General features: G+C 38.7%; 1 protein-coding gene across 1 annotated transcript; it reads right to left on the reverse strand.

The window, feature by feature from the left end:
* Nucleotides 1-598: 598 nt before the first annotated feature.
* Nucleotides 599-24873, reverse strand: LOC149002734 (tobamovirus multiplication protein 1-like). Its single transcript, XM_089138971.1, has 11 exons — nt 24379-24873; nt 23948-24038; nt 23815-23867; nt 21209-21301; nt 14072-14143; nt 13458-13530; nt 13280-13325; nt 13091-13154; nt 6366-6419; nt 1450-1527; nt 599-1351 (listed from the first exon to the last, which is right to left on the reverse strand). Exons 1-11 carry the CDS (start codon nt 24505-24507, stop codon nt 1259-1261), a joined length of 846 nt encoding a protein of 281 aa, XP_088995097.1. The 5' UTR covers nt 24508-24873; the 3' UTR covers nt 599-1258.
* Between the last annotated feature and the right edge of the window lie 1839 nt (nt 24874-26712).

The raw sequence follows: 26712 nt of genomic DNA on the forward strand, positions 1-26712 counted from the left end.
CTGCTCCTGGAACCCTCCAGATCTGAAACTTCCTCTGGTTCATGTGTGCTTCCGGAAGCCGTGCTTTTTTGCATATTTCACGAATTGAGAAAGATGGGTGTAGAGAGTATTTCTTTATACATCTCTAAAAGTAAAATTTAAAAGGAAAATAAAAATAAGATTTAGTGCGTACTAAATTACTAATTGAGGGTAAACTAATAACTCTTCTTTTTTATCTGAGGGTAAAATGATAATCTTCCCTTAACCATTAAGCACAATGGTGCGAAATTTCGCCCTAGTTCACCGGTTTGTTACCAAGCGAACCGGCAAAATTTCACCCAAAGTTCGCCGGAAATAAAATTCTAAGTTTTGAACCCCACTTCTCATTTTCTCAAACCCTGGTCTTCTATTAAGAAATCCTCATCTGGCAGAAATCCTTTGACGAATGCCATCGAAAAGGTAGCTGAAGTACTTTGATTTTCGAACGAACGAGAGATCAATCCAAAAATCCAACATCCAACTCACAGATTGAAAGGAAAAGAGAGATCCAAGCCAGATTTCAGAGACTTTCTCTAATCTTTCGCTGGTTAGCCGGAAAATCGGCAATTTTCCAGAGATTTCCAGCTACTTTCTATAAAAGTTCGTTTTCGGGACCCTTTTTATGTCTATGGGAGGTTCATTATAATATGCAAACTGGGAGTATGGGGGTCCATGTAAAAACTCAAAATAAAAACATCTGTAATCGTACATACATAATTAATTATTAAGCTCATAATTCTTTCCACAGATCAATGCTAGGAGAAATGTGCAGAATGATACACTCAATCAAAGAGATGGAACCAATTTCTCTCCTCTTTCATTCATGAAGAATTTAATCACTTTCAAGACAATCAACACCTTGAAAATGATGATAAACAAATCTACAACTCTAGTATCCCAAAAGAACCCAACCTCTGCAGAAAACAGACAACTCAAGAAGGGACCCTGCAAAAATTTCACCTCAATCTATAAAATAAATAAATGCAGAAATCATCAAATACTCCAATTCTGGATGGCGTTTTCAACACCAATTACTGCAACCTTGAAGACATTTCTCCTCACTAGCTAGTTCAGAAGGGCACCGTAAATGTTACATTCAGGGAACTTTAAGCTATGTCAACATCAGCTATCTGCATCCATTTATCTGCTCATCTCTTCTATCTACAACTGACATACAGCTCCACGGCCTCATTGTGATTCTAAATAAAGAAAGCTTTCAATGAATGAAAATCAGGCTAGGCTAATGAATCGGATGGTACTGTGCCGATATTCTCTTGGGGGGTAGCTTCCGCAAGATAAAGAGGACAAGTGCTGATGGCAGGATCTCAGCCAGCTGTTCTCACAATAAGTTTTCAAGGAATCTAAGAAAAATGTCCATGATGCTGAAGAATTAAGATTCAAAACAACTATATCACTGGTTCAGAACATTACCATGTAATAGATGAAGCTCAAGACTGGATGATTCATCACGTCAAGAGATGCATATGAGTCAAAAGCAGATAATGCATCCTGTAAATCATGATTCTTCAGTTAAAACCAGTGTTCTTTACATGAATCCAACTCCTTGCAGGATAAAATCATATTTCCAGTACAAGGAAAAGCATGTTCATTGAAAGCAAATGGATGATGTATATTGAGGATTATAAATTAAAAATAGGTGTATATATTTAGCAATCTTAGGGACGTACACTGATGCACAAGATAAAATAACTCAGGTCCTTCAAAGCCATAACTTCCATACATGCTCTTCATATTCACCTTGAGTTTGCTCCATAGATATAGCCAATCCTACTCCCCTTCAATTCTACGAGTTTCTTATCCATTCTTGTTCAATTAGTGGATCACAGAGGGGAAGCAAGTTAAAACAGAACAAATATCATTAGGTTTAGAGTTTTTTATGTGTGGGTCCTCTTAGTAGAACATAAAATGTTTGGTCTCCTTAGTGTAAAAAATTACATCTGGGTCCCGTAGCAACTAACACCGTTTCAGAGGTGTTAAACAACCCCCCCCCCCCCCACCAACTTTACCCACACCCCCACAGCCTCAATCAACCACCCCACACAAACTTTCGGGAAAAAAAGGAAAAGAAAAAAGACAACAAAAACAACAGTTGTCCCTCCTTCAACCATTATCATTCAGCTGGTAGCTACTTGACGGTAGAACAACTGCAGAATTAGAGCTGATATTCTATGCCTCAAAGCCAGTAGTGAATTTAAATATACAAAGTCAGCACCACTACAAGCTGGATGGTATTATCATACAGAACCTCATGGTACAGCCTCTTAAGTAGCGTTCTATGGGTAGGAAGCAGAAAGTTATAACTATCATGGCAGTGGCATCATGCTTTCTTGTTGACAGACATTGAACCATGAACGCAAACATTTCTCCTATGTCGAACAGCCTGTTGTTTGCTCTAAGGAAAAGCAAGAAACCAAACAAAGCAAATAGAGGATCAATTCCACAAATCGCTGATTCCCCATTTCATATCCTCCTCTCCTAACTGCTACCAGATTCCTCAACTGATCTACATTTGTGCTCCAAGTATCATTCCTAATCATAGTTTTCAAGGTGACACTGTCTAGGAAACCAGGTATCCTGGATGCCTAGGTGTCTTATTTGTGTTGCCTTGCATCCAAGCACCCTTAACGTTGAGTCGCTAGCAACTATGACAATTATTTTAATTAAAAACACTCTTCTTTCCATGTGTGCTCAAGTATTGACTAAAAGGGAAGATAACATAGATCAAGCTCAGACATGCAACAAGGCTATGGTCTCTTTATGGACATGGAATATATAGCATTCACAAAGAGAGGAAAAAGTATAGGTCCAAATGATGCACAGCACGGCCTAGGCCAAGCAATTGTTGACCTCTGAATGCACTCAAATTCAGTTCCATGGTAGTACTGAATTTGAATGATCAAAACAGTAACCAATCAAGATCTTTTCACAAGGAATGAATTTTAGATCCGATAGACTAAGTATGAAACAGAATTCAGATGTAAGACAAAACTGAAACTTAAGAGTGATACACAATGAAAATAGCCTACAACCGGGACAGAATAGCTCCTCAAAGTAGGGGCAGAACCATGATCCAGATTGGAATTAGGCTGAAGTGTAGATTACCATTATGACATGAGAAGGATACACTGAGAGATGATATCAAGTAAGTGGCAGATCTTAATGGTAATCAAAATAGAAAATGGTCACTAACGTAGGCTTGCTAATAGATGAAAAAAGTGAGGGAACAACACAAGGGAATTTGGCAAATAGTAATGACAAGAACATAACACCCGGGCTTCACACTGCAAGGTGGATCGGTTGGATCAAACACCAACTTACCTTGATCAGAGAAAAGCTTTCTCCATAGAGAAAAAGGGCTAACAAAGCAACTTGATCTCAATTGATGAGTGAGGTGGCCCACCAGCTCACACAAGTCTCCTTATATAGCCAATCTAAAGGCATAAGCATTGAATAAACCATCCAACCACTAAGACACACCCACTTGTCAACCACTACCTAATTCTTGACAAAGGAAAGCTCCTTTTGACAATGCGTTCCTCATTTTCAAACTACAACCCCTTTTATTGACTTTGTTGAATTCTCAAGGGCTAGACTTGGGCTTAAGTCTATGCCATGAAGATCATGACATGTGGGCTGACTTTTGCCCACCAAAATAGTCCTAGCCCAAGAAAGCCATGGGCTGATTTGGGTCAGACCCTTGTGACACATTGGGCTTCTTTTTCTAGCATATGTCTTATGCACTACATCAACCAGCCTATGAACACCCCAATTGGTCCTAACTTTCTCATGCAAACACACACGCACGCACGCACACACACACAGTCAGAACAATGCAAATGTATATTAACACAAATACTAGTAAATTGTACTCTTACTTGTAGTAGTGCTTCTATAAGAGTTGAATATGTATGCTACAATCCAATTATAGATTCTATTTGTTAACTCTCTTGTACTCATGAAGAGTTCCCAAATTTGTACTGTTGCTTTATTATATTATATATATAGATGGCATCCAGTGACAATTTCTGCCAATGAAAAACCTTCCATTGCAATGTTAAGACTATGAGAGAGAATTTCTGCAGTGAGAAACAATAAACCTGGTGGGACTCCAGGCCAGAGATTGGAGAGGACTTTCTCTACAGTCAAAGAGTAGCCAGCACATCCTTAACCTTACTTCCTTCTTCTCTCAGTTGTATAATCATCTCCAATGATGGTTAGGGTGCTGTTTCCTTCCAATCTTTCTTCAAATCTGATATACTGATCTTTTGAATAGGATCAACTAAGGGCCAATTCTTCCAAAATCTCAATAAGAACCAACTCCAACTTAGGAACTAGAGGATTCTTAGATAGAATAGAACAGAATAGAACTTAAGGGTAAAAGGGTAATTTGGAAAATCTGCTTGTCAGATTGCAACCAGATTCAAATGGTTTTGTTAGGCAGTAGGGAGATCATATGCTCCATGGGGGATGTAGAACTGATGGCTGGATTGCTGAGCAGGTTCTCTGCAAAAACACATTGCGTATGTTCTTCTAGAAGGTAGTTGCAAGTTTCAACATGGCAGCCTTTTTTGAACCTGAAATTAAGGTTTATGGTTGTTATATTGGGCAGCAAGGTGGACTGAACGTATGTTACGACGTGGGGTTTCTGTGAATTGAATTTGGGAGGATTCTATGGTGTGTATCAGCTGTAGTTGGATTCCTATTATTGGGGGTCTCAAAAATGAAAATAAAAAGTAAATGGGAAAGAAAGAGGATGGGAGTTTGATCTAGCAGATCTGTGAGGATTAATTCCATAGTCAACAAGAGGAGCTAGATTTTAAACACCCAAGCACCCAAGATCCTCCTGCACTTTAACAACCAGGGCAAACAGCACTTGGACTACAAACACCAAGTGCAGTTAGCTACCTATACTCTAAACAGTAGCTGTTCAGTTGTCAAGACTTTAAACACTGGAGAACTATTTCTCACAGAGAAAGAAGTCACAATCATAGCTTGCGATCAGCAGTTTTCATAATTAGATCCACCTTTAATAATTAGCCCTATTACATCCCTAAATAAAAGACTCAAAACAAAAAATGCCTAAACTAAAAATGGAAGGCCTAATTCAACCCTGAACCTATTTAGTAACTTAGACAAACTAGGAAACTGAAATAGGCTCAGGAGTAACTCCTAGTCACATTCTACTGATTAGTCATGTGCTAGTCACATGCTAACTTAAATTGAACATACTAATGAACCCAATAGCACATGGTTCTAAGTTCTAACCATAACGATTTCATACTCAAGTACTCATGTTTTAGGTCCACTAAGTTGGTTAATTACAAAGGAAGTCCAATGAAGGCCCAACTCATACACATATCAACCCTAGATTGTCTCTTGACTAAAGAAGGCCTCTTCTGTGCTGGACCAGCATCAGGTTCTATTCTTGTTTCAGACTTACCATCAGTCCAGCCATCTCTGCACGTTTAGGGTTCGCTCTAACAGATTTCACAGTTTAATTATAGGTTACTCATGCTGTTGTCAGAGTTCCAATCAGTTTAAGACATAAGCCTGATGCTGCAGTCAATGTCCAACTCAGTTTCTTATCCACTGAGTTTCTATTTCTGTGGGTATTTAAAGCCTACAATACTCCCTGTTTATGAGATAACCCATAAATTCAGATCCAACCATTCCATTAATATCATATTCTGAGGGTTTGTTCCACTGTTCTATAATGTCCTTCGACTTGGATTACAGCCCCATCATGTTGATCAGTTTTGATTTTCTTCAAATCTCCCAATACTGGACTTATCAAAGCCCTGCAACATGGTTTTCTCTGAGAATCCTAACCTAATCTACTAGGTGCCTAGGGTTCCATTACCTAAGATTGTCTTATCAGCCTTTTCATCCTCCATATCTCTTAAGACACATTTTAAAAGATGATTCCAGGAATCTTGTTGTACCATAAGATGCATGACATAGGCACCATGGACCACAGTTTGAAATAGTTTTTTGTCTGATGCCCAACTTTTATTGAAACAACTGAAGTTTCAGCAAAATAGTACTTCTTTTACTATAACGTAGACATGACTGAAATTACCAAAGTGCCCTAATTTTCAACTGAAATATTGCTGAATCCTTGAATTTTGCCAGTCATTTCATATGGCTAATTGGAATACCAAAATTTTAGCAAATTTAACTACGCTGTAACCATTTCTATAGGGTCCTATCATCCACCTTACAAAAGTACAGCTGCAAAAATGAACTAGGTCGTCTATTTTTCAAGCATAACAAGTAGGTCTTTCAAGAAGCATTAACAATATTAGCTCCTAAAACCACATACTCACCACAAAGCATCTGATTAGAAAGCATGTGAAACATATTGCAGTAACTGATCCAACCTGCAACAATACACAAACCCTACATTAGAACCCTTAAAGCAGTAGAAGTTAGCTCAAAATGCTGGAACAAAAACACAAACTGAAACAAGGACAAAGTAAGACAACACAGAAATTTAACATGGTTCCCACACCTATTCAATGTGCTACATCCACTGGTGAAGTTGAAAATGCATTAACTACCCAATGGAAGATAATTAAAATGAAAATTTCTCAAGAACACTCAAAGTGGCACTGCAAGTGCTCATCCAAAACCCAAAGTCGAAAAAACCCCAAAGTCATACTTATGGAAAGACGATAAGGCATATAGATACTAGTTGAAAGGAGTCTGGCTGTACCATACAGTGGCACAAGCCTAGCCCATCACTGATCTAGGAAAGGCCCATTCAGATTTACACCAAAAATATGTTGGAGCTGGTCATTCTAAGAAACAAGCACAAGAATTCAAGACCCACATAACACAAATAAATTGAGAATTTTCTTAATAGGAAGCGAAGGGAATGTAAACCTTACTTTGTCACCAGTTGCCTGATTAAAGATACAACGTGAGTGCAAACATTTTGAAAGGCTTAGCGAGACCCAACATGTGAGTCTACAACAACTCAGCCCTATCCCAATCAAGCGGCTTCGGTTATAGTGGATATCCTTGGAAAGACAATAAACAATTAAACACACTGGCAAAGGGAAAAAAACACAATAACATCGACAAAATCTAAGGGAACTCCTACGTAAATGGGGTCCTCAGGCACTCTATTCAAGGCCCAAACTGTGTTCATTTTTTCCTCACTACTTCTCTTAAGGTCATTAAAGGCCTGCCCTTAGCTCTTCTAGTTCCTTCAAGCTGAATCAAATAACTGCATTGAATTGGTGCACCTCGTGCCTCTATTAACATGACTATGCCACCTCAAACAGCTCTTTGTAGCTTTACATAAACAGGGGCTACTACCAACTCAACTCTAATATGGTCATTACTTACTTTGTTCTTCTTAGTCTTGCCACTCATCCATCTCAACATCCTCATCTCTGCCTTCATTAGTTTATCTGTGTCAATAAAATCACAGCATTGAATTGATACACCCAGTCTCTCCATTAACATGACTGTGCCACCTCAAACAGCTCCTCTGTAGCTTTGCATAACTAGGGGCTATCCCAACTCAACTCTAATATGGTCATTACTTACTTTATACTCTGTAGTTTTGCCACTCATCCATCTAAACATCCTCATCTCTGCCCTCTTTAGTTTTATCTATGTGTCACTTCTAAACTATGTAACCATATTCATAGTTCAAACACTTGACTTCAAGAATTTTGGTGTTGTACAAAATGAAATACTAATTGCAAATGAAAAAAAGTACCCTATTTGCGTCAAAATTTTTAAAAATTTGGTATCTGACTCGAAATTTTGGAGAATTCAGAAATTTAGGATTGAAATATCAGAAATTTCCATTTAAATCTCAGGCATTTTGGAAATTAAACATGAATTCCACTCAAAGAACATACTAGATCATCTTTTTTGGATGACATCTTATCCTATTCCCAACCCACTCAACACCACAGCTAATGGCATCTTATGATTCGTATGACAATGGATAAATAGATTTCTCCACAGTTTCCTAATGGATATTTTAAGGTAGGTTACCTTAAGTATGCTAATGATGCAATGCACCTGCCAAAAATGGAGGACTACAACTGTTTCTTCTTACAGAGTATGACTGTATGACAGACATGTGTATGTCCTACACTCGAAGATTTATGCATTTCAGCTCCAACAGACTTTTTGGTGGGACTGATTGATGTAAATCATTCCAGAGGCAGCACAGGGCGTAGGTTTGCTTCTCCAAACCCTACGGCCCCTAATCCTACAAGGGGTATTTTGGTCATTTTTACCCCTACTTGGGGTCAAAAGTGGTCTAGTTAGTCTCCCCATGTTGTTAGGAGTTAGAATCTACTGTTATTTTCTTAATTGAGTTAGTTGCAAGAGTCCTGACATGATTAGGAATCCTAGTTGGAATCCAATTTCGAGCAGTCCTTGTTAAAGTTGATCCCTTATTTTGCAAGTCGTATTTGTTTAGAAACCTTACTTAAGAGTCCTCTTCTAGCTTAGAAAGTTAAGTCTAGTTGTAATCAATGTACAACCTTTTGGCAAAATTTTGCCGAATTTCGGCCGTTCCGGTGAATGGCAAACCGTAACGGCCACCAAAATTCGGGTTGCAAGATATCGCCAATTTTTCGCCGAACGGTCGAATTTTCGCGATATATTGCTGAATCAACCGACATATCACCAACATATCGATATTTTTCTGATTTCTCGCGATTTTTAGGCAATTTTTCTCGCGATTCTATAGCGGAATCTTTTGGGTCTATGGACAATCTTACCAATTCCGTCCCATGATTCAAGACTCAAAAGGTAATGTGCCAAATGTGATTAGGGAGGAGAATCTACATAGAATAATTTATGGAAATAATTCAAATTAGGAAGACATTTTATAACAAATTCTTCAAGATTAATGAGCAATCTTACCAATTATATTCCAGTGATTCAGGCCTCAAAAGTCAGCATGCCAAATGTGGTTAGGGAAGAGTATATACATGAAAGAATTTATGGAAACGATTTAAATTATGAAGGGCCTCAATAATGGAATCTTCAAGGTCAACGGGTAATCTTTCTAATTATGTCCGAATGATTTAGGCCTCAGAAAATAACATGTTAAATGTGGCTACAAAAGAGAATTTAAATGGAAGAATTTATAGGAAATAATTCAAAATTTTCAAATATTGGCATCAAATTAGGGTAGACACAAAATGACCAAAAATGACCCCTCGAAATGAGGGTCGAAATATGCTGATTTTTATTTCCCCAGTTCGCCAGGTAGCGAACCGGTGAACTGGAAGCGAACCGGCGAACTGGAACGAAATTTTGTTCCTTGGTTGTAATAGGGAATTTTTTCCAAATTGGATTCCCTACGTTGAGTCCACGTAGGTTTTCTACGTTGAGTTCAAATTGGTTTTCTTTATTGAGTCCTTGTTATTTTCCTTCAATATAATAAGGCTATATAGCCCCTCATACCTTGTAAACAATTCAAATTTGAATTATTGAATAAAAATCTAAGATTTGAAGAGTGAGTCGTGGGTTCCTAAGAGGAGTCCCACGGCTGTGTGTGATTAAATCCTGCAAGTTCTTCTTGAACTTCCCCTCCTTCAAGCCTGCACCAGCAACCAAATTTGAGTAATCAGCAAGCCTCAAGTACCCCTTCTCAAGCAAGGACCCGTTTGATAACCCACCAAAAAACAGTTTATGGTGTTTCTTACTTCGAGAAACAGAAAAATCGGCAGAAACTGTTTGATAAAACCGTTTGTTTCGCATGATTTTTGTAACATCAATTGAAATTTATGAAAATTTATGCTTCGAGAAACACTTTCGATGCAACAACAATTGGGTGCAGGTTGGGTTTATGTGAAACAATTTTAGAAGGGGTATTTTTGGAACTTGGCACTGTAAACACAAGTACACAACTACTTGCTAAAATCGTCTCAATACTCTGATAAATTTCTTCAATCAATGGCAGGAAGACGAGTTGGAGTTGGAATTAGAGTTGTTGGGGCAATAAGATTCAAATGTTGTGTTGCTTCTACTTCCAAAAGCAAGTTTTATCAAACACCTAAAAAAGTGTTTTTGCTTCCAGAAACACCTAGAAGTGTTTTTGGTGTTTCTTGAAGCAGAAACACTTGGTGGGTTATCAAACAGATCCTAAGTTTAACCCCAGCACCTCCCCTACCCCTTCCCACCTTCCTAACCCCCATGCAGCCCTACCCCATTCCCCTTTCTTCCCTACAGTAGCAGCAGCTTCCTCCCCTCTAAAACCCTAGATCCCCAACCCCAATCAACCCCTCCTTTTGCTAGAGGATTGCACCTTCCCTTAAGCCCCATGTCTACTTTTAGTTTAGAAAATTCTCTGCAATTATCTTCTTCCTCTAGAAACCCTCAACCCTTGTTTCACTGAAACTATCATAACTCCCAAACCCCTCAACCAAACTCAAAACCCTTTTAGGATTGCCTACTCCAATATGCTCTCTACCTCCCCTCCAACTCTAACCCCTAGACAACACCTAGAGTCCCAATCCAACTAAGAGACCTATTTTTAAAACCCTAACTCTTTGGAATTAATTCTGAAATTACAAAATAATAAAAAATCAGATTGATTCTAGCCTACCCGAACCCCAGAAATCTTTCTAATTAATCCTAGATCCCTTCAAAACCTAACCTGCTTAAACCCTAACCACTATTTCAGATCTGAAACTGCAGTTACAGCTCGGTTTAGTGATTGAAAAACTGAAGTCCTAAGATCAAAACCCTGGTCGAATCATATTAAACCCTAGTCTAACCCTTACCAACCCTGAATCCATCCATAACTCATCCACTGAGGGTACTTTCAGCCCTCGAAGACTACTGATCTCAGGGAAGAGGATCCCAGAGTGAGCTTGGTTCTAGGCCAACATTCAAACACTTAAACTCTAGAATTTGGTTCACATCACTAATCTTAGATGACATAGTAGTAATTATTATTATTATTATTATTATCACTATTTGGATAACGGAAGAAGAGTACTTGGCAGTGATCGTACCTCCCAAACCAAAGCCCCATACGGCAAGAAATGCTTCCATAAGACCAACAAGAGATAATGAGGCCTACAAGATTCAAACCTACAACTTGCTGACTTGAGCTGTATGAGATAGGGGCTTCCTTCCATTATGCTACCAACTCCATCAGCATAGTAATTACTATTACGACTTCAGGATGGTAATGATTATGTCCTTCCACTTGAATCAGCAATATTCTAGGTCATACTTAAGACAAGGCCTCGACTATGAATTTATTTCCTTATTACTTCTCCCAGCGTCATTTACGCCTGCCCCTAGCTAGCTAGCTCTCTTAGTTCCCTCAATCAAATCACATGTCCACATAGGTGCAACCTAAGGCCTCCACTAAACATGGCTATGCCACCTCAAACAACTTTTACAAACTCCCATGGGGAGGTCTTGGGTTCGCACCCATCCGGCGGCACCTATATTAGTAATATTCCCCCCCCCCTAATACAAACTCGCCAGCTACACCAAAAAAAAAAATTTACAAAGCTTGGCCTGCTTATTTGTTCTTATCTTTATTTATCTTTCCTAGCTTTGCCACTCATCTATCTCAACATCTGCATCCCTACATTTCGCCCTGTGCATCACAGCCAGCCATACGAGTTATGGCTGTCCTATATGATTTTCCTTCAAGCAATTAAGCACTAAGTCGATAACACAACACTCGGGCAGCACCTCTCCACCTCATCCCTATACTTAAATTCCGTGCAAAACCTGATCTTTTTTGCCTTATTTATGTATGATGACCCTAGATATCTTAAATAATCACTTTGCCATATCTCTCCCTTTTTCACCAACCCCCCCCCCTCTTTTTTGGGTACAATCCCTTTTCATCCCTTCTTTGTCATTGTAGTGTGATGAAAGTTATACACCACACACTCCAACATTGCATTACTTCCTGTATGTGGCAAAAAAATGTAGGGCAGAGACACATATATCTTCTTTTCTTCTCCTTAAATATGCACTTGTATGATATTAACTTAATATTTCTTTCTTTGCCTAAACGCTTTTTCTATATGGTTTATAATTTTATACACTGCATCTCAATATAATTACTTTTCACTTTCCATATGATGCAAAATGACACATGCATGGGGTCAGCCACAGTAGTCATATATTTATAACATGAAACCAGAGAAACCAAAAGAAAAAAAGCAGAAGAATAAGAAGAAAAGAAGAGTGGCGGGAGAGTTGCGCCCAAAGCAATACAACTCTTCCCCTCACAGTAGCCACTTAGTTATAATAAAGTCCAATACAGCTTAGGAATCTAAACTAGGTAAACTGAATACAAAAAAAGGAAGAAAGAGATTAAAAAAATATTAGCAAGAGATCTCTGCCTGCTATAGAACACTTGGGTGATATGTAATGGGACAGAAGGGAAAATAACATTAAGAAGATTCACTGCTCAGAACAGTATTCATGAATATTGTTCATAACACTGTTCACACAAACACTGCTGTAATTAATCAATACTTCAAACATCCATAGTCCTTATGAGTTCTAAGCTAGGCATGTGCTTCCTCACCGCTTGTTCCAAGATGCAAAACCATTTCCATGTTTAGCCCCACAAAAGGAAGGATGGAGGTGTAGGGGAACCCAACTTCACAATACAACTTAACCAAAATAAAGGATAATCAATTACTTATCTAGCATCTGCAAGACTGCAAAAGTAAATCATTCCATCAAGTATTCCTCTCTTCATTAAAAGTTGAGGCACAATTAGCCTTCTGATCCTTGAGGAAAAATTGAAGCTGACAAAGGATGGGCTGGATGAACCAGTTCATAGAACATCTTCTTGAGTTAACCCTCTCTACTCACATTGTAATAAGTCTAAAGCAGCACTAAAACAGTATCCGATCTGACTTCAAAATCCTCTAAAATGAGGTACACAAGGAAGAAAAAAGGAGAAGCTGGCTAGGTTCAGCTACGTCTAATTCTAGATGCCATACATTTATCCTGTGCCAAGATTTGTGACCATTGTGCTGTCTATCCCATTAGATGGCTGAACTGATAAGTTTAAAGCACTCACCTCATGGAGCTTCTTTCTTCGCCCTTTAGACTCAATAGGGAAGTGCCTGAGCATGAAAAATAGTCTGCAGGTAGAACAAAGGATACGACCATAAACTCCAAGTAGATCCAAAAGCATCTAAACTAAATGGAGCACAAGCTTAACAAGAATCTAGATAATTCAAGATGCTCTAAAATTGATAAGTCCCACCTTCCACCATACAATAGGAAACCAAATGCCGCAGTAAATGATACAACTGCAAAGAAATGAACCAACAATAGCACATCAACAGGTGAAAACACTATTTAGAAGTATATAAGGATAGACTGAGAGGACCAAGAGATCTCTTGGACGGTAAAATGGTAAGACTATAATTCCAAGGACAAACCTGCAATAAATATCTTTCCAACAGCTTCCACAACACTATTATCATTTATCCACAGGTATATCCAAATACAAACCTGGATCGAGGTATTAGAATAACAAAATGTCATAGCATTAGAATACATACAGAAATAATCAAGGTTTCAACTAGCGAATATACTCAACTGAATAAACCCTCGAAGATATAAATTTGTAGATGTATAACATGTATTATGCAATAACAGCTAGCAACTAAATGAGAGATCTTAGAAGGTGCCCGCTAGCTCAAAAGGTCTTTGCCTTGTTCCATGAGCCGGGTTGAGTCCACCTTTACTCACCCCCCTTTCTTAAACAACCCAACCCTCTCCCCCTTTACCTCAATAAAAGGTGAATATGATCAAAATTCACACCCCAAAAAGAAGAAGAAAAAAAAGAGCAAATTGCAATGGAGCTTCTATAACAAAACAAAACAAGGACATGCACAGATCAGGAGGTGCTCAAAAGTCAAAAGGATGAAGAGTAGTGACCAACAAAAGTACAACAGCTGTAATAGAAGATTAGCAATTAAACAGAACTAATATTGAAGACTAAGTATCTAGGAAGAAGGTAACTGTAATTTTGCAAGAGATAAAATAATACCTGTATAAAGTACATTCCACCATTAACTGAAATGTATACAATCCTCAGCTTATCTGTTGGGAGACTTCTTGCCTGTTAATGATTAGAAATTAACAGTCAGAATTTTCAATGTTTACATATCGTTTGATTATTTTTGAAAAAGTTTTCCCCTTAGTGCATCATTTCATACACAATTTTCTGGTTGGTGCTCCATTTATAAAGCACATGAGTACAAGCTTTAAGTATTAGCATTGTTCTGCTAGGGTGAGACCTTAGTTCTGTAAAAAGACAACCACATTGTGACCTTCTTTTGTAATCCCAATACAATGAGGCGGCACTATAAAAAAGGGCCTCAAGACAGAATTTTGATCCAACCTCCCCTTCCTGAAACCCCTCTACCACTTCCATTAATTCCCTTGTTGCATGTTGCAACCACAGGCTCACAGCCCCTCATCCACCACCCTGCCTCTGTGCTGAAATGCAATTCCTCTAGGTTAGTTGCTTGTTTGATCAAGGGATTGATCATCTATTAGTCCTTCAATGAGTGATATGCTGTGGTATTTGGACTGAAAATGAACATGGATGGCAGGGGAACACATACATCAAACCAGTCTGGTGGCACATCAGATGAGACTAATATTGGTAACCAAATTTGGCGACAGGGCAAGTGAAACTACAAAAAAGTTAGAGAGAGGGAGAAAATAATCTAGGGTAAAATAGGAAAACTGGAGACAACAATCAGCTGTAACAAACTTTGGTATAAACAGATGATTACAGAAAAACAAGAGGAGACTTTAAAAGCGCTTCTAGCATCATTCATTGATATCCTATATTTTATGAGATTTTACAGAACTTCCATTAAAAAAAGGACAAACCTGGTTCTGAAGGCTTCCACACAAGCAGAGTCTGTTGGCATTTTTCCTACACAGCCTTACCCCCACAATTCTTGCTGAGAGGTGTTTCAATACCTTGACCTCAAACTACAACTGTGGTCACCAACCATTGCGCCAAGGCCCAGCCCCTTATCTTACCAAACTTCCATATAATTCAATAAAATAAAACAATTACATTTATCTGATAAAAAACACAACCAATGTACCTATGCTTGCATGGGCAAGAATATAATAGGAACAAATAATGATTTTCTAGTTTTTCCGATTTCTTCACAATTTGTAAAAAGGAATTTGTTAGATACTTGACCAATGCACCATAATCTTCGAAGTTGGTGGAATGAGTTTAGTGAAGCCCTTTAACCTATCCCATATCAGGCTAACCTAATCTAATAAACATACACTACAATGGGCCCCATTAGGCACATAATATACCACCACGCTTCTATTGTCATCCTCAACAGCTCTCACTAATGCAACCCAGGGTTTAGGGTTAGATATCCAGGATCTTCTAGTAAGGTTGCAGCAGCTATTTAGGGCCCTTAAAGGTTTCAGCTAGGGTTTTTAAAGGGCCTAAATAATGTAGTATTGTATTTGATTGATCAAAACAGTAGACAAATAAGACCTTTCACAGGGAATCAAGTTTAGATTTGATAGATTTAAGATGGAACAGAATTTAGATGTGAAAGAGGGCTTAAACTAGAGTGGTATTATAAGGATATAACATAACAATATGGGCTGAATAGATCTTCAAAACAAGGGCAGAACTATGATGAAGAAATTGAAAGGACAATATGAAGGAATTGAGAATAAAAATGTAACACCCAGGCTTCACACCGCAAGGTGGATCGATTGGATTGGATCAAACACCAACCTACCTTGATCAAACACAAGGATTCTCCACAGAGAAGGAATGCTAACAAAGAAATTTGATTTCAATTGATGAGTTATGTCTTCACCTCCTACATAAGTCTCTTTATATAGCATTCTAAAGAGACATAAACATTAATGGTAACATCCAACCACTAGCTAACACCACGTACCTATTAATAACTCAACTATTACCTAACTCTTGACAAAGGAAAACTCCTTTGACAATGAGTTCTTTTATTTTCAAAGCACAAGCCATTTTGTTGACTTTTCAAGAACTAAACTTGGGCTTAGATTTAGACCATGATTATGTGGGCTAACTTTTACCCACTAAAACAGCCTTAGCCCATGAAAGTCATGGGCTAATTTGGGTGATAGCTTTAGACCTTTGATCGGCCTGACCCAATGGGCTTCTTCTTTCTTAAATATGTCTTCAATTCCGCATCACTAAAAGGTTGCTGGAATGCCGAAAACAGGTCTTAAATTTAAGAAAATTCAAATTCATAATTCAAATTTTGAATTCTAGGTCAAGATTAGGGTTTGGTTGGGTTGGGGATGGTCAGAACTGTTTCCTAATGATACTTCAACAACCTGAACAAGTTTAGAGGGTTAAGAACTCAGAAACTCCAAACTCTAGAACCCTGAAAATTCCACAACTCCCAAGGTTGAAGATGAAGTGCAGAATCTTTAGAAGTCACTAACCAAGGCAAGTTTGCAGAAAATAAGATCCTTGTTTAGAAGACTTGGGTAACTCTAGGTTAAGCAGAGTAGGACTAGGTATCGCTTGGGGGGGGAGAGAGAGAGAGAGAGAGAGAGAGAAGGAAATTGAGCCAATGGTCTGGGGTTGGGGTGGGAAGGGGCTGGAGATGTGGTCGTGGGGATTGGGGATGGTTTGCACTTACTTGTGAGTGGATGCTCTGCTGGAGTTGTAGAAGGATGCTTGAAGAAGATGCTAAGATCTCAGAATTGTAGAAGACAAGAGCTCAAACCAGCTGCAGGTCACCCTCCCAGGGATCCCACCGTCCCACGACTATATCAAGCCTTTTCTTCAAAACTCACTTTACTGAATCAATCCAATCTGAAAAATTACAATAAGACTAGGCTATTCATAGGCACTTAACCAAAATAGACTCAAAACAATCAAACTTGGTTCCCAAGTAACCAAAACTTATCTAGTTAGGACTCAACTAATGAATTCCTTACTAAATAGGAATCTAATTACTTACCAAAACTGGATTTTCTAAACAAAACCCTATCACACCAACAAACAAATACCAAAGCTACTCAACTATTAAGACTCCAAATTAGGAAATATAAATAGAATTAAAATCTAGATATAAAAGTGGACTTGGTCAACTAATTAAGCTCAATCCAGGGGTACGAAAATGACAAATCTACCCCTGGATAGAATTCGGCTCCCCAAGTTTGTCCTAACTTCCGAATGGACTTGGGCCTCTTTCTTTGCTCTTTTTGGACTAGTTGGGGGCTGAATACATCACTCACTCTAGGCAGGTCACACTTAGGCGGTAGTTAGCCCTCTCCAAGCAACTGCACTCTGCTCCCTCTTTTTCTTTAGGTGGCATGTAGCCCTATCTTGGTAAGTTACACTTTACTCCAGGTAGCCTTCTCTTCAGTGGCCCTTTCTAGGATTCAAACATTGGATGTGGTGCTAGCTCTGAGTCTCTAATACCAAATGCTAGGTACTTAACCAATGTGGCAAAAGCTCCAAAGCTGGTGGAATTAGTTGATCCAGCCCTTTAACCTATCTCATACTAGGCTAGGCCCAATCTAGCACCTATACACCAGAGTGGGCTCCATTATGCACATAAAAAAATATAGGAGGCATACACTGCAGCATATAGGAGGGACACAAGGGATCACATACAGCTGGACATGTGGGGGGAAAAAGAAGCTAAAAGACACAGGGACAGATAGTGAGGTTTCACTTGGGGGGGGGGGGGGGGGGCAGCTACATTCATGTTGGGATTTTTGGCAAGGGGAAAAGTAGTTAGGATTTGTTTTGGGGTATATTAGGGGAAAGTAGGGAATAGAGAGGGGAGAAGTATTTGGCAAAGGAAGGGGACGAACAATGCTCATAGGTGAAGGGAAAACCCAGGTATCCAAGGTTTAGTAATGGCAATAGTCGTGATGAAGGGGTTCAATGTAGTTTGAGTATGGTCTTTCATTAAACAAGAGTCCATTCTCGTTAACTTCTTATTATCCATTTCATGCTCTGTTAATCGATTCTATCTAGGAGGGAGGGGGGCTAATTGTAGCTAAGGGGTAAACTGCAATGTTGAATCCAATGTTCTATTGGGGTCCTAAGAACTCGGTATTAGAGCCGTGCAGACTCCAAGGGAGGTAAGGAATCCAATGGAGAGCTATCGTGAAGAACGTGCAAGGCCAATTGTCGGCTATGGGCTCCAATCTAGGGATTCTTGTGCAACAAATAAAGATAGAAGAGAAGGCCCACCAAGAGTTTAAGGAGCAACGGAGAGCTTACCTATCAAAGAGGAAGAATAGCGAGGTAGCTTCTGAATTGCCCGAGCTCATAGAGGTGAAGAAAACAAAACACACGTCAAACCAAGAAGAGGAGAGTGAGAAGGGGTCCATCACATCAGAGAACACTCATAGGGCACCATTGCAAACTATAGAGAGGGATGGTATGCACGTGGTGGTTGCGCAAGCTTACTTGTCAAAGAGAAAGAATAATAAGGCATCTTTTTGCTGGAGCTCATAGAGGTGAACAAAACTAAATATACATTGAACAGAGAAAAGGAGAGAGAGAAGAAGTCCATTGAGCCAAAGAACACTCACATGACACCATTGCGAGGACTTCATTTTGTGAATCAATCGACCACAAAAATGAGTTTCAAATGTCTTTATGCGTACTTTGTTCATAGGTGATCTAGTTGGTGCTTAGTCTGTCAACAATATCTCAACAAAGGAAGAATCGTTCATCAGTGACAGAATGAAACTCGTGTGAATCATACGTGGATTGGGGCTATCACACCGAAAAGGCGATAGCAGGCACCTCCGGCGCCCTTATTTTCACACAAAGTACTATTTTCTTTTTTATTTGGAAGCGCGTCTTTTTTCGTATATCAAACAGGCGCTCAGTTCTTCAATCAATCAAAATCAAATCGAAAGGAGATTTTCGTAGAATAAGAAAGAAGGCTCTTATGAAAATTCAATAGAATAGAAAGAAAAGCGGAGTGAGAGATCTCGCCCGAAAAGCAAGTATCAATTTTAGGAGATTTTTTACTTTGTTTATGGCTCTTATGGTCCGGGTTTCGATCGACGGTATCTTAAGAAAGCATACTACAAAGAGAGGCAATATGCTCGCGGTGGCTACTGGAGCTTGGAAAGAAAGTTGGCCTTAAAGAGGTGGTTAGGGTGATCGCAGGAAGGCCAAAGAGCTGGGATTAGGTTATTTGGGCTGAATGCATCGGGCCAATGAGGGACTCAGCCCAATCTATGGAATCTAACAACTGGGCCATTGAATATCCTAAGACGTTAAAATGGGCTCAGCCCATTTCATTCACTTATAGTCCAGTCTAACATTTTATTAGCCTGGGCCCAACTAATACAGATGGACCCAAGTCCAACCCAAGGACCACTAGGACCACAAACCCTATAGCGGTTCAATCAAACCTACATTAGAATGGACCATTGTCTTCTCCTCTCCTCATCATTCTAGTGAAATCTACAGAGTCGCTACGTGCAGCCAGCAATGAATGGAAGAGAAGATCCATCCTATAAGCATGGGCCCGATCTTATGGATTGTATGTCGAGCAGGAGATGCTCCCTTCACTTAATTGTCCCGTCGTGGTGGTGGTATCCATGGAGTTGCAAATAGTCATTCTCACTCAAGAAGTAGAAGCCCTAGCCATGGTCACAGCTACAGCCAAAGCCAGAGCTTGAGCAAATCTTTGAAGGCCAAATCTTCATACCATTCACCATCTAGATCTCATTCCTGATCTGTTTCACCAAAGAGAGCCAGTGAAAGGCACTACCCTGTTGATCTCCTATAGGTGTTGACGCTTGGGAATACAATGACTCCTATGACTTGCTCGAGTCTAAAGTTAGGTCAAGCTGCTGGGTTGGACTGATCAAATCAGGAATGGGATCAATACCTACGTGGCCTGTCAAACTAACCCTCCTGGGGTGCTTCCCTAGCAGACTCTGGGACTACAACAGAACAACATTTTTTCGACTCAAGAGGCTTTAAACTATAGGTGATGCCACTGATTTGCCCTAACATGGAGAAGTTCGGTGAGGGAACAAAACCCTGGAAGTTTGCTTTTGAGGATGCTGAATTGGCATGGTTGCGTAGCAAGCATGGACGATCAAGCTTCCAGCCTACCTCACCTTGAGGAAAAATGTTCGATTTCAACTCGAGGGCAAAGTGAAGCTAAAGGGGTGAAGTGTTGATAAGACCCTGATATCCAAGGGGGCGTACATCGCAGCATATAGGAGGGACAAGGGGATCAAATACAGATGGACATGTGGGGAAAAAGGAGCTGAAGGACACAAGGATGGATGGCAAGGTTTCACCTTTTTTTTTTTTTTTTGAAGTGGGGAGGGGGGAGCCACACTAATGTGGGATTGTTGGCAGGGGAAAGGGTAGCTTTAGGATTCGTTTTAGGGTATATTGGGGGAAAGTAGGGGAGGACTAGAGAGGGAACGAGTGGTGCTCATAGATGAGAGGAGGACCCTCGGGTATCCAAGGTATGGTAATGGCATCAGCCATGGAGAAGGATTCGATGTAGTTTGAGTCTAGTCTTTCATTTCTAATACAAATCAGAATCCTTCTCCATCTTGGTTAACTTCTTGTCATCTATTTCATGTTCTGAATCAATTCTATCTTGGTTAACTGCAGCGGTGAAACCAGGGATCCATTGGGTACTAACAGAATCTTTGGATGGAAAGAACAGAAATTATAAGGAAAACCTCAACAATTTAACAATGATTTAGGTGTTTGTATTTCATCAAAAAAAAAAAAAAGATGTTCTGTACATATAAATGTCATCTATTAATCGAAAAGGGGACATTATGGGCTATGCCACAGTGGAAACTATTACAATGTTTAAAGATGTCCCACACATACACAACGGAAGCTGAGCATCAGTAGACGCTTCTACAACAACCTTGAAGGGTTTTATTTCTAAACTTATCGGTCCGGAAGTTACTGGATTATATTGCAGAATTTTCAGACTAACCAACAACATCTTTGGTTTTTACAGGATTTCCATGACCTTCCATGAAATATTTCCACATCAACAAAGAGAAACATCCAGAGCACCAAGTTCCAACCTTAGGTGAGAGAATTGATCCCATCATGAATACAAAGGCTATCAGCCAAAGGCAGGTAAGAAAATAAAACATTAGCACTTGCCTGATGATATATCTCTGCCCAAAATAGGACTAGTAGGGTGTAGGTTGAGAAGAATAGCAGTCCAGGAAGATCCAACAACACAAATGTAATGACCTGCCACGAAGAAAAGATATCCCTTATCAACACAACAGGTTGGGACTACAAATGCTACTTAACTTAAAATCACCTATCTTCTCCATTAAGTCACTAAAAGTTTATCATCTGCACTACTAAACACAAAATAACCTATATTCTCCATTAAGCCACAACAAATTCATCATCTGCAGAAATTTGATAATAAACAGTAAGAATTTCCTAGTCAGGTCCCTAAAACATATGCTAATTGTTGAACCAAAGTTCCACCTGATTGGCAATAGCTAGACATCACTGATGTCATTAACAGGAAGGAAAGAAATAGCACTACATTATAAAACAACACATCCAAAGTACCTTGATAAAAAAAAAATTCACTCAAGTCATCATTGATCATGTTTTGGTCCAAGGAACAGAAAAACTTCCTTTGCAAACACATTCAACCTTAGATACATATCATGCTCAAATGACATTCTTAGTTCCAAATCATTTGACATATATGACCTCTACATGTATCATGCACTCATTCTCAATATGACCAACTTCTTAGGTTCTGTTCCAAAATTGACTTTTAACTATAAGCCACATTAATCAAGCATATCTAGCAAACTGCAGAAACAACAGATGAAGAAAACTAAGAGAAGAAACACATCATAGTGGTATCAACGCAGAAGTCTGAATCCAACACGGCATTGAACTCAACATAGCCTTAGAAAACAAAGATAGAATAGAAAGACTAAAGATGTTGATGTAAACGGCAATGTCCGAACTTCAAGTACTCCATCCATATATCTCAAGGTGGCCCTTCATTACCAGGCTCTTGTACATTAGTAGTAGAAATCTAGATGTGGCCGTGCTGCACGAATGGAAGTCCCTTCTACCCGTGCAAAATGCACAAATGCAGCAGCGATTATAGAGTTCTAGGTGAAAACAAGGGAAGCATTTTGATTGACCCATTGTTTTCAATAGATGTATTCTGATAAATCTATACCCATTCCAACTCTGTCATTCTCTTCCAACAGAAAAATCCTTCAACCATAGTACCATGAGGATAGTGTGATCTGTGGTTCTGGTTTTCTTCAACTATTAAAAGCAGCTTATCCTAGATTATATGAATTTGCTTAAACATATTATTTTGAAATTGTTTCCTCAAGTGATTGTCATTTATTAATAGCTTGTATATGTTGGTCTCTGTCAATTATTACTATTTATATAAATTATTAATCAGTAAAGGATATTGTTAATGGACAGGGAAATAGAAGAAGAAAACTCAAGAACGAGAGGGAGGAATAGCATGAGAGAAAGGGATTGAGAGGCCTCACTCATGTTGTGAGGATCCTCATAAAACACTTCTTTATAGGGAGAACAGAGAGAACAAGAAAAGGTAATAATGATACAGAAGAGTCCAATATGGAAGCAAAATAGCAACCCAGATCCACTCAGGATCTAGTGCTCTTTCAGTTATCTAACAAAGTAAATTACTAATCAATAATGGATTTATCATTGGCTGCAATGTCTCTAAAGCATGTCTAGTGAGTTGTCTCTTGACAAAATTATTAGTTGTTTTTCCTCTATCATGTGACAGCTTAGTGCTTATATTGTTGGACATGTTACCTGCAACATCCTTGAATCATTTGTTTAGTCTCAGCTTTTTGGTCAAGACAAAGACGCAGGGGAAAAGGTCCAATACATGGTGAGTGATCAAAGCTTGAAATATTGCCATCATCCCTTGTCAATCCAATGTTTGGTAATGCAAGGAAAAGAAGAACCAACAGATGTTTGGCATGGTTGAGACTTGAGACAGGTCACAGCTAAAAAGCTGTGACCTATCAATGTCGAATTTCTGACATCAGCCATCAACATGTCTGAAGCAGGCAACCAATCAAATTAATGTTTTCATCGCTTCAGCATCTTCAAGTGACAAGGGTCAAGATTTCGCTATGGTTAACAAAATAGGAAACTGCAATAATAAGCTTTCCTTTTTTTATAACCTCCTTCACTCATCATAAACAAATTTCATTTATTTATAGATATTTACATTGTGATAGTCAAACTAATTTGAAAATGACTATGACTTTGCATAGGCCACAATGAGTCAAACTGAAGTAAAATGTTTATGCATAAATCTAATACTTTATTTTGACTTAAGGTAAAATAATTGTGATTAGCGTACTTTTTTCTTTGGATTTTGACCTTCCTAAAAGGGCCTCGGAGCTCATAGTCTTGAATGATTACTCTGTGATTTTCACTCAATTTGCTCCTACAGAGTGGGACCCATCAGTGATTAAAGGAGGACTTGAATAACAGAGCATAGTTTTTACACCTCCGGCTAAAAATCTTGTACTTCAAGCTTAATGAATCTCAAACAGGCTATCCTAGGTTTTGTTTGGCTTTTCCTTAGATTTAGAGGCTCATTACCGAAAAGAGAACAACAACAAAATAAAGTACAAGCATCAACCTAAAACCGATGCATTATGAACCGCATCCCCCCCCCCCCCCCCAAAAAAAAAAAAAACGAAAGAGAGAAAACTAACCTTTATCTTCAAAAGAAATACTTGCGTGTGAAATCCAAAAACAATTGCACGCACTGCAATGAGCAAAATCACAATTAGGGTAAAGAAATAATTTTAAAACTGATACAGCCACAATGGACACATTTAAAGTTACCTCCGTTTACAATGAAGTTCATAAGATGAAAAACCTTCTGTGTCGTCCAACCATATTCTGGCACCCGCAGTTCAATCCTTATTAATTGAATCTGCACAATATTAACAAAAAGACCAGGCCATGAGAACGCCAATACAAGCTCTATCAACAACTCGAACAAATACAAACCGTATAGTAGCCAGACTTTGCAAACTCTAGATGTTCTCAAAGTAGTGGATATGAAGTACAAGACAATGACGGGCCAGAAAAATAGGTACAAAAATGAAAGTTCTAAGAAACAAAAGAAGATCAAACCGTTACCCACCATAAACCAAAACGAATTCAGTCAATGTAAACAAAAGATCAACCAGAATTCATCCAAAAACAAAAAAGAGATCAGCCAGAGAAAAACCCAGAGAAAAACAGAGAGGAAAGGAACAAGGGTAGCGAACCAAAGCAACGGAGGAGACGAGAGCGTAAGCAGCGCAAAGAGTGAAGAAGATCCCGTCCTGCCAGACAGAGGAGTTGTTAATGTCGTCCCACCAACTAGAGGACAAGGCTCCGAACTCTGTCAAGAACATGTTGAAAGACGTTCTCGTTCTGGTTATTTTTCTTTGTTTGAGCTTCTAAACGAAGCTCTGCAAGACCCAGAAGGCCAAAAGAAAACGTGGAGTTCAAAATCCCAAGCAAAACGTGAGCTTCATAGACAGAGACAAGAAAAAAAGAAGAAAGAGCACTATATGATTTCATCAAACGATCCAATAGAGAGCCGTAATTCACTCTCTGGCCACAGCTAAGCTTCAGAGAGTTAGGGTCCGCGCTGTTGTGACACCGTGTGTGGGTGTGTGAGTGAGAGAGAGAGAGAGAGAGAGTCGAAGACTGGGGATTGGTAAGTGTGGAAGACTGGAGATTGGTAAGTGGAAGGAATGACGACGGGGAGGTAGAGAACGGTCGGTGGCTTCGAAATCAGTAAAACCGAACAAAACGGTTAGCTGATTCGCTCCGAATCCTATTGAATGTCAAAATATGCTTTCATATCATTATTTTTTACTTTTTTGGTAATAATATCATATCATATTCATATTATTAATATATTATCATATCAATAATGATAAATATGAGACAAATATATTATTAATATATCAATAATGAGAAATATTATTTGTCTCATCGATGAATGGGCCTGTTAGACATTTAGCCAGTAACTATAACAGTACAGCATATAGTCAAAAAAAACTAATATATATATCGGTAAGGATTTTACATGTGGGTTTTTTTTTTTGGGTAGAAAACTAGATTAAGTACAAGAAGATACAAGTTTTAGTTGAGTAATATTCTCCTTCAGCCAGATAGTGGAATTATGCCAAACCAGTGCTGTCTCAAGCACTAGGGCTTCCTGAGCCAAGGAATGAGCCACAAAGTTGGCTTTTGTTGGAGTAAAAGAAAAAACACAAGACAAGGTAGCCCTCGCCAGATGTTTGATATTAGAGAATACATTTTGTAGTTGAATTGGGACCCGAAGGGCTGGATTTAAGAGGAGTCGTATCACTGAGAGACAGTCAGTCTCAACGATTACATGAAGCCAACCTTCCTTAGCTGCTAACCATAGTCCTTGTCTTATCCCCATCGCTTCACCAACAGCAGCCTCTCCGAACACTAGAGGAATCGACTTCGCCAGTAACGAGTCCCCATTCCAGTTTCTTGCAACAACTCTTAATCCACTTGCTGTCCTGTTAGACCGTAGTGCTACATCAGTGTTGATTTTGATCACACCCCTTGGAGGTTAAATTCTGTGTTGGGTCCTCCTATTGAAAGATCTAAAATTTTGATATAAGGGTCTCTAACATCATGAGTAACTCTATTAATTCCATTCAAATCTTAAAAGTTAAAGGACAAAAATGACCTCTCTCAATCAAGAAAAGTAATTTTACAAATACCTTCTTCTTTTTTCTTCTTTTTTGGTAAGAACAACTACCTTCATGTTCTATTACCAAAAAAAAAGAATTCCTTCATGTTCACTTCATGTAGGAAGAATCTCTTCACCCACCATGAAGGATGCATGAGGGTATATTTGAGTAATAACTTTTATTAATTGAGGTAGGGCATTTTTGTCTTTTAATTTTTAAAATTTAAACTAAACTAACAATGACTAACGGTTTTAGAGACCCTCCTCTGCACCCATCACTCCTTGTACTGGGAGTTCTTTCACCCACCTATATGAAGAGTATATTAAGGTATTTTTGTTAATTGAGGGGGCATTTTTGTCCTTTAACTTTTAAAATCTTGAATTGAACTAATATTATTCATGGTGTATCTCTTCTTCACTCCTTTATATAAGGAGAATCCCTTCAACCACCTATATGAAGGGTACATGAAAGTATTTTATATAATTATTTTAAATTTTTTATTTATTGAAGGGGGCATTGGTCCCTCAACTTCTAAAACTGAATTAAACTAATGGTTGGCTACACATGGTATTAGAAACCATTATATCTAGATGTAAGATTTCTCACTAAAGATCCAACACATAATTTAAGCTTGACTAGGAGGATCAGATGCAAAATTTTGTTTCATATATAAAATGTTTTACATGATAATTATTTGCAATAAATCAGAGTAGCGCAGCATAAGCGTGTATCCATAACCTATAAATCCCAAGATCAAAACTTTGCTCTGATAAAAAGAAAAAGGTTTCCGAACTTATTTTTCAAAACTTCGAAATCCCATTTTTATGTACTCCTTGCCTGAACTTCAACCTTAATAGTTTTTTACACTCTTCTGCACTT

This window comes from Hakea prostrata, chromosome 10, assembly GCF_041222555.1.
Source record: "Hakea prostrata isolate BN-2017 chromosome 10, UWA_Hpros_2, whole genome shotgun sequence".
Lineage (NCBI taxonomy): Eukaryota > Viridiplantae > Streptophyta > Magnoliopsida > Proteales > Proteaceae > Hakea > Hakea prostrata.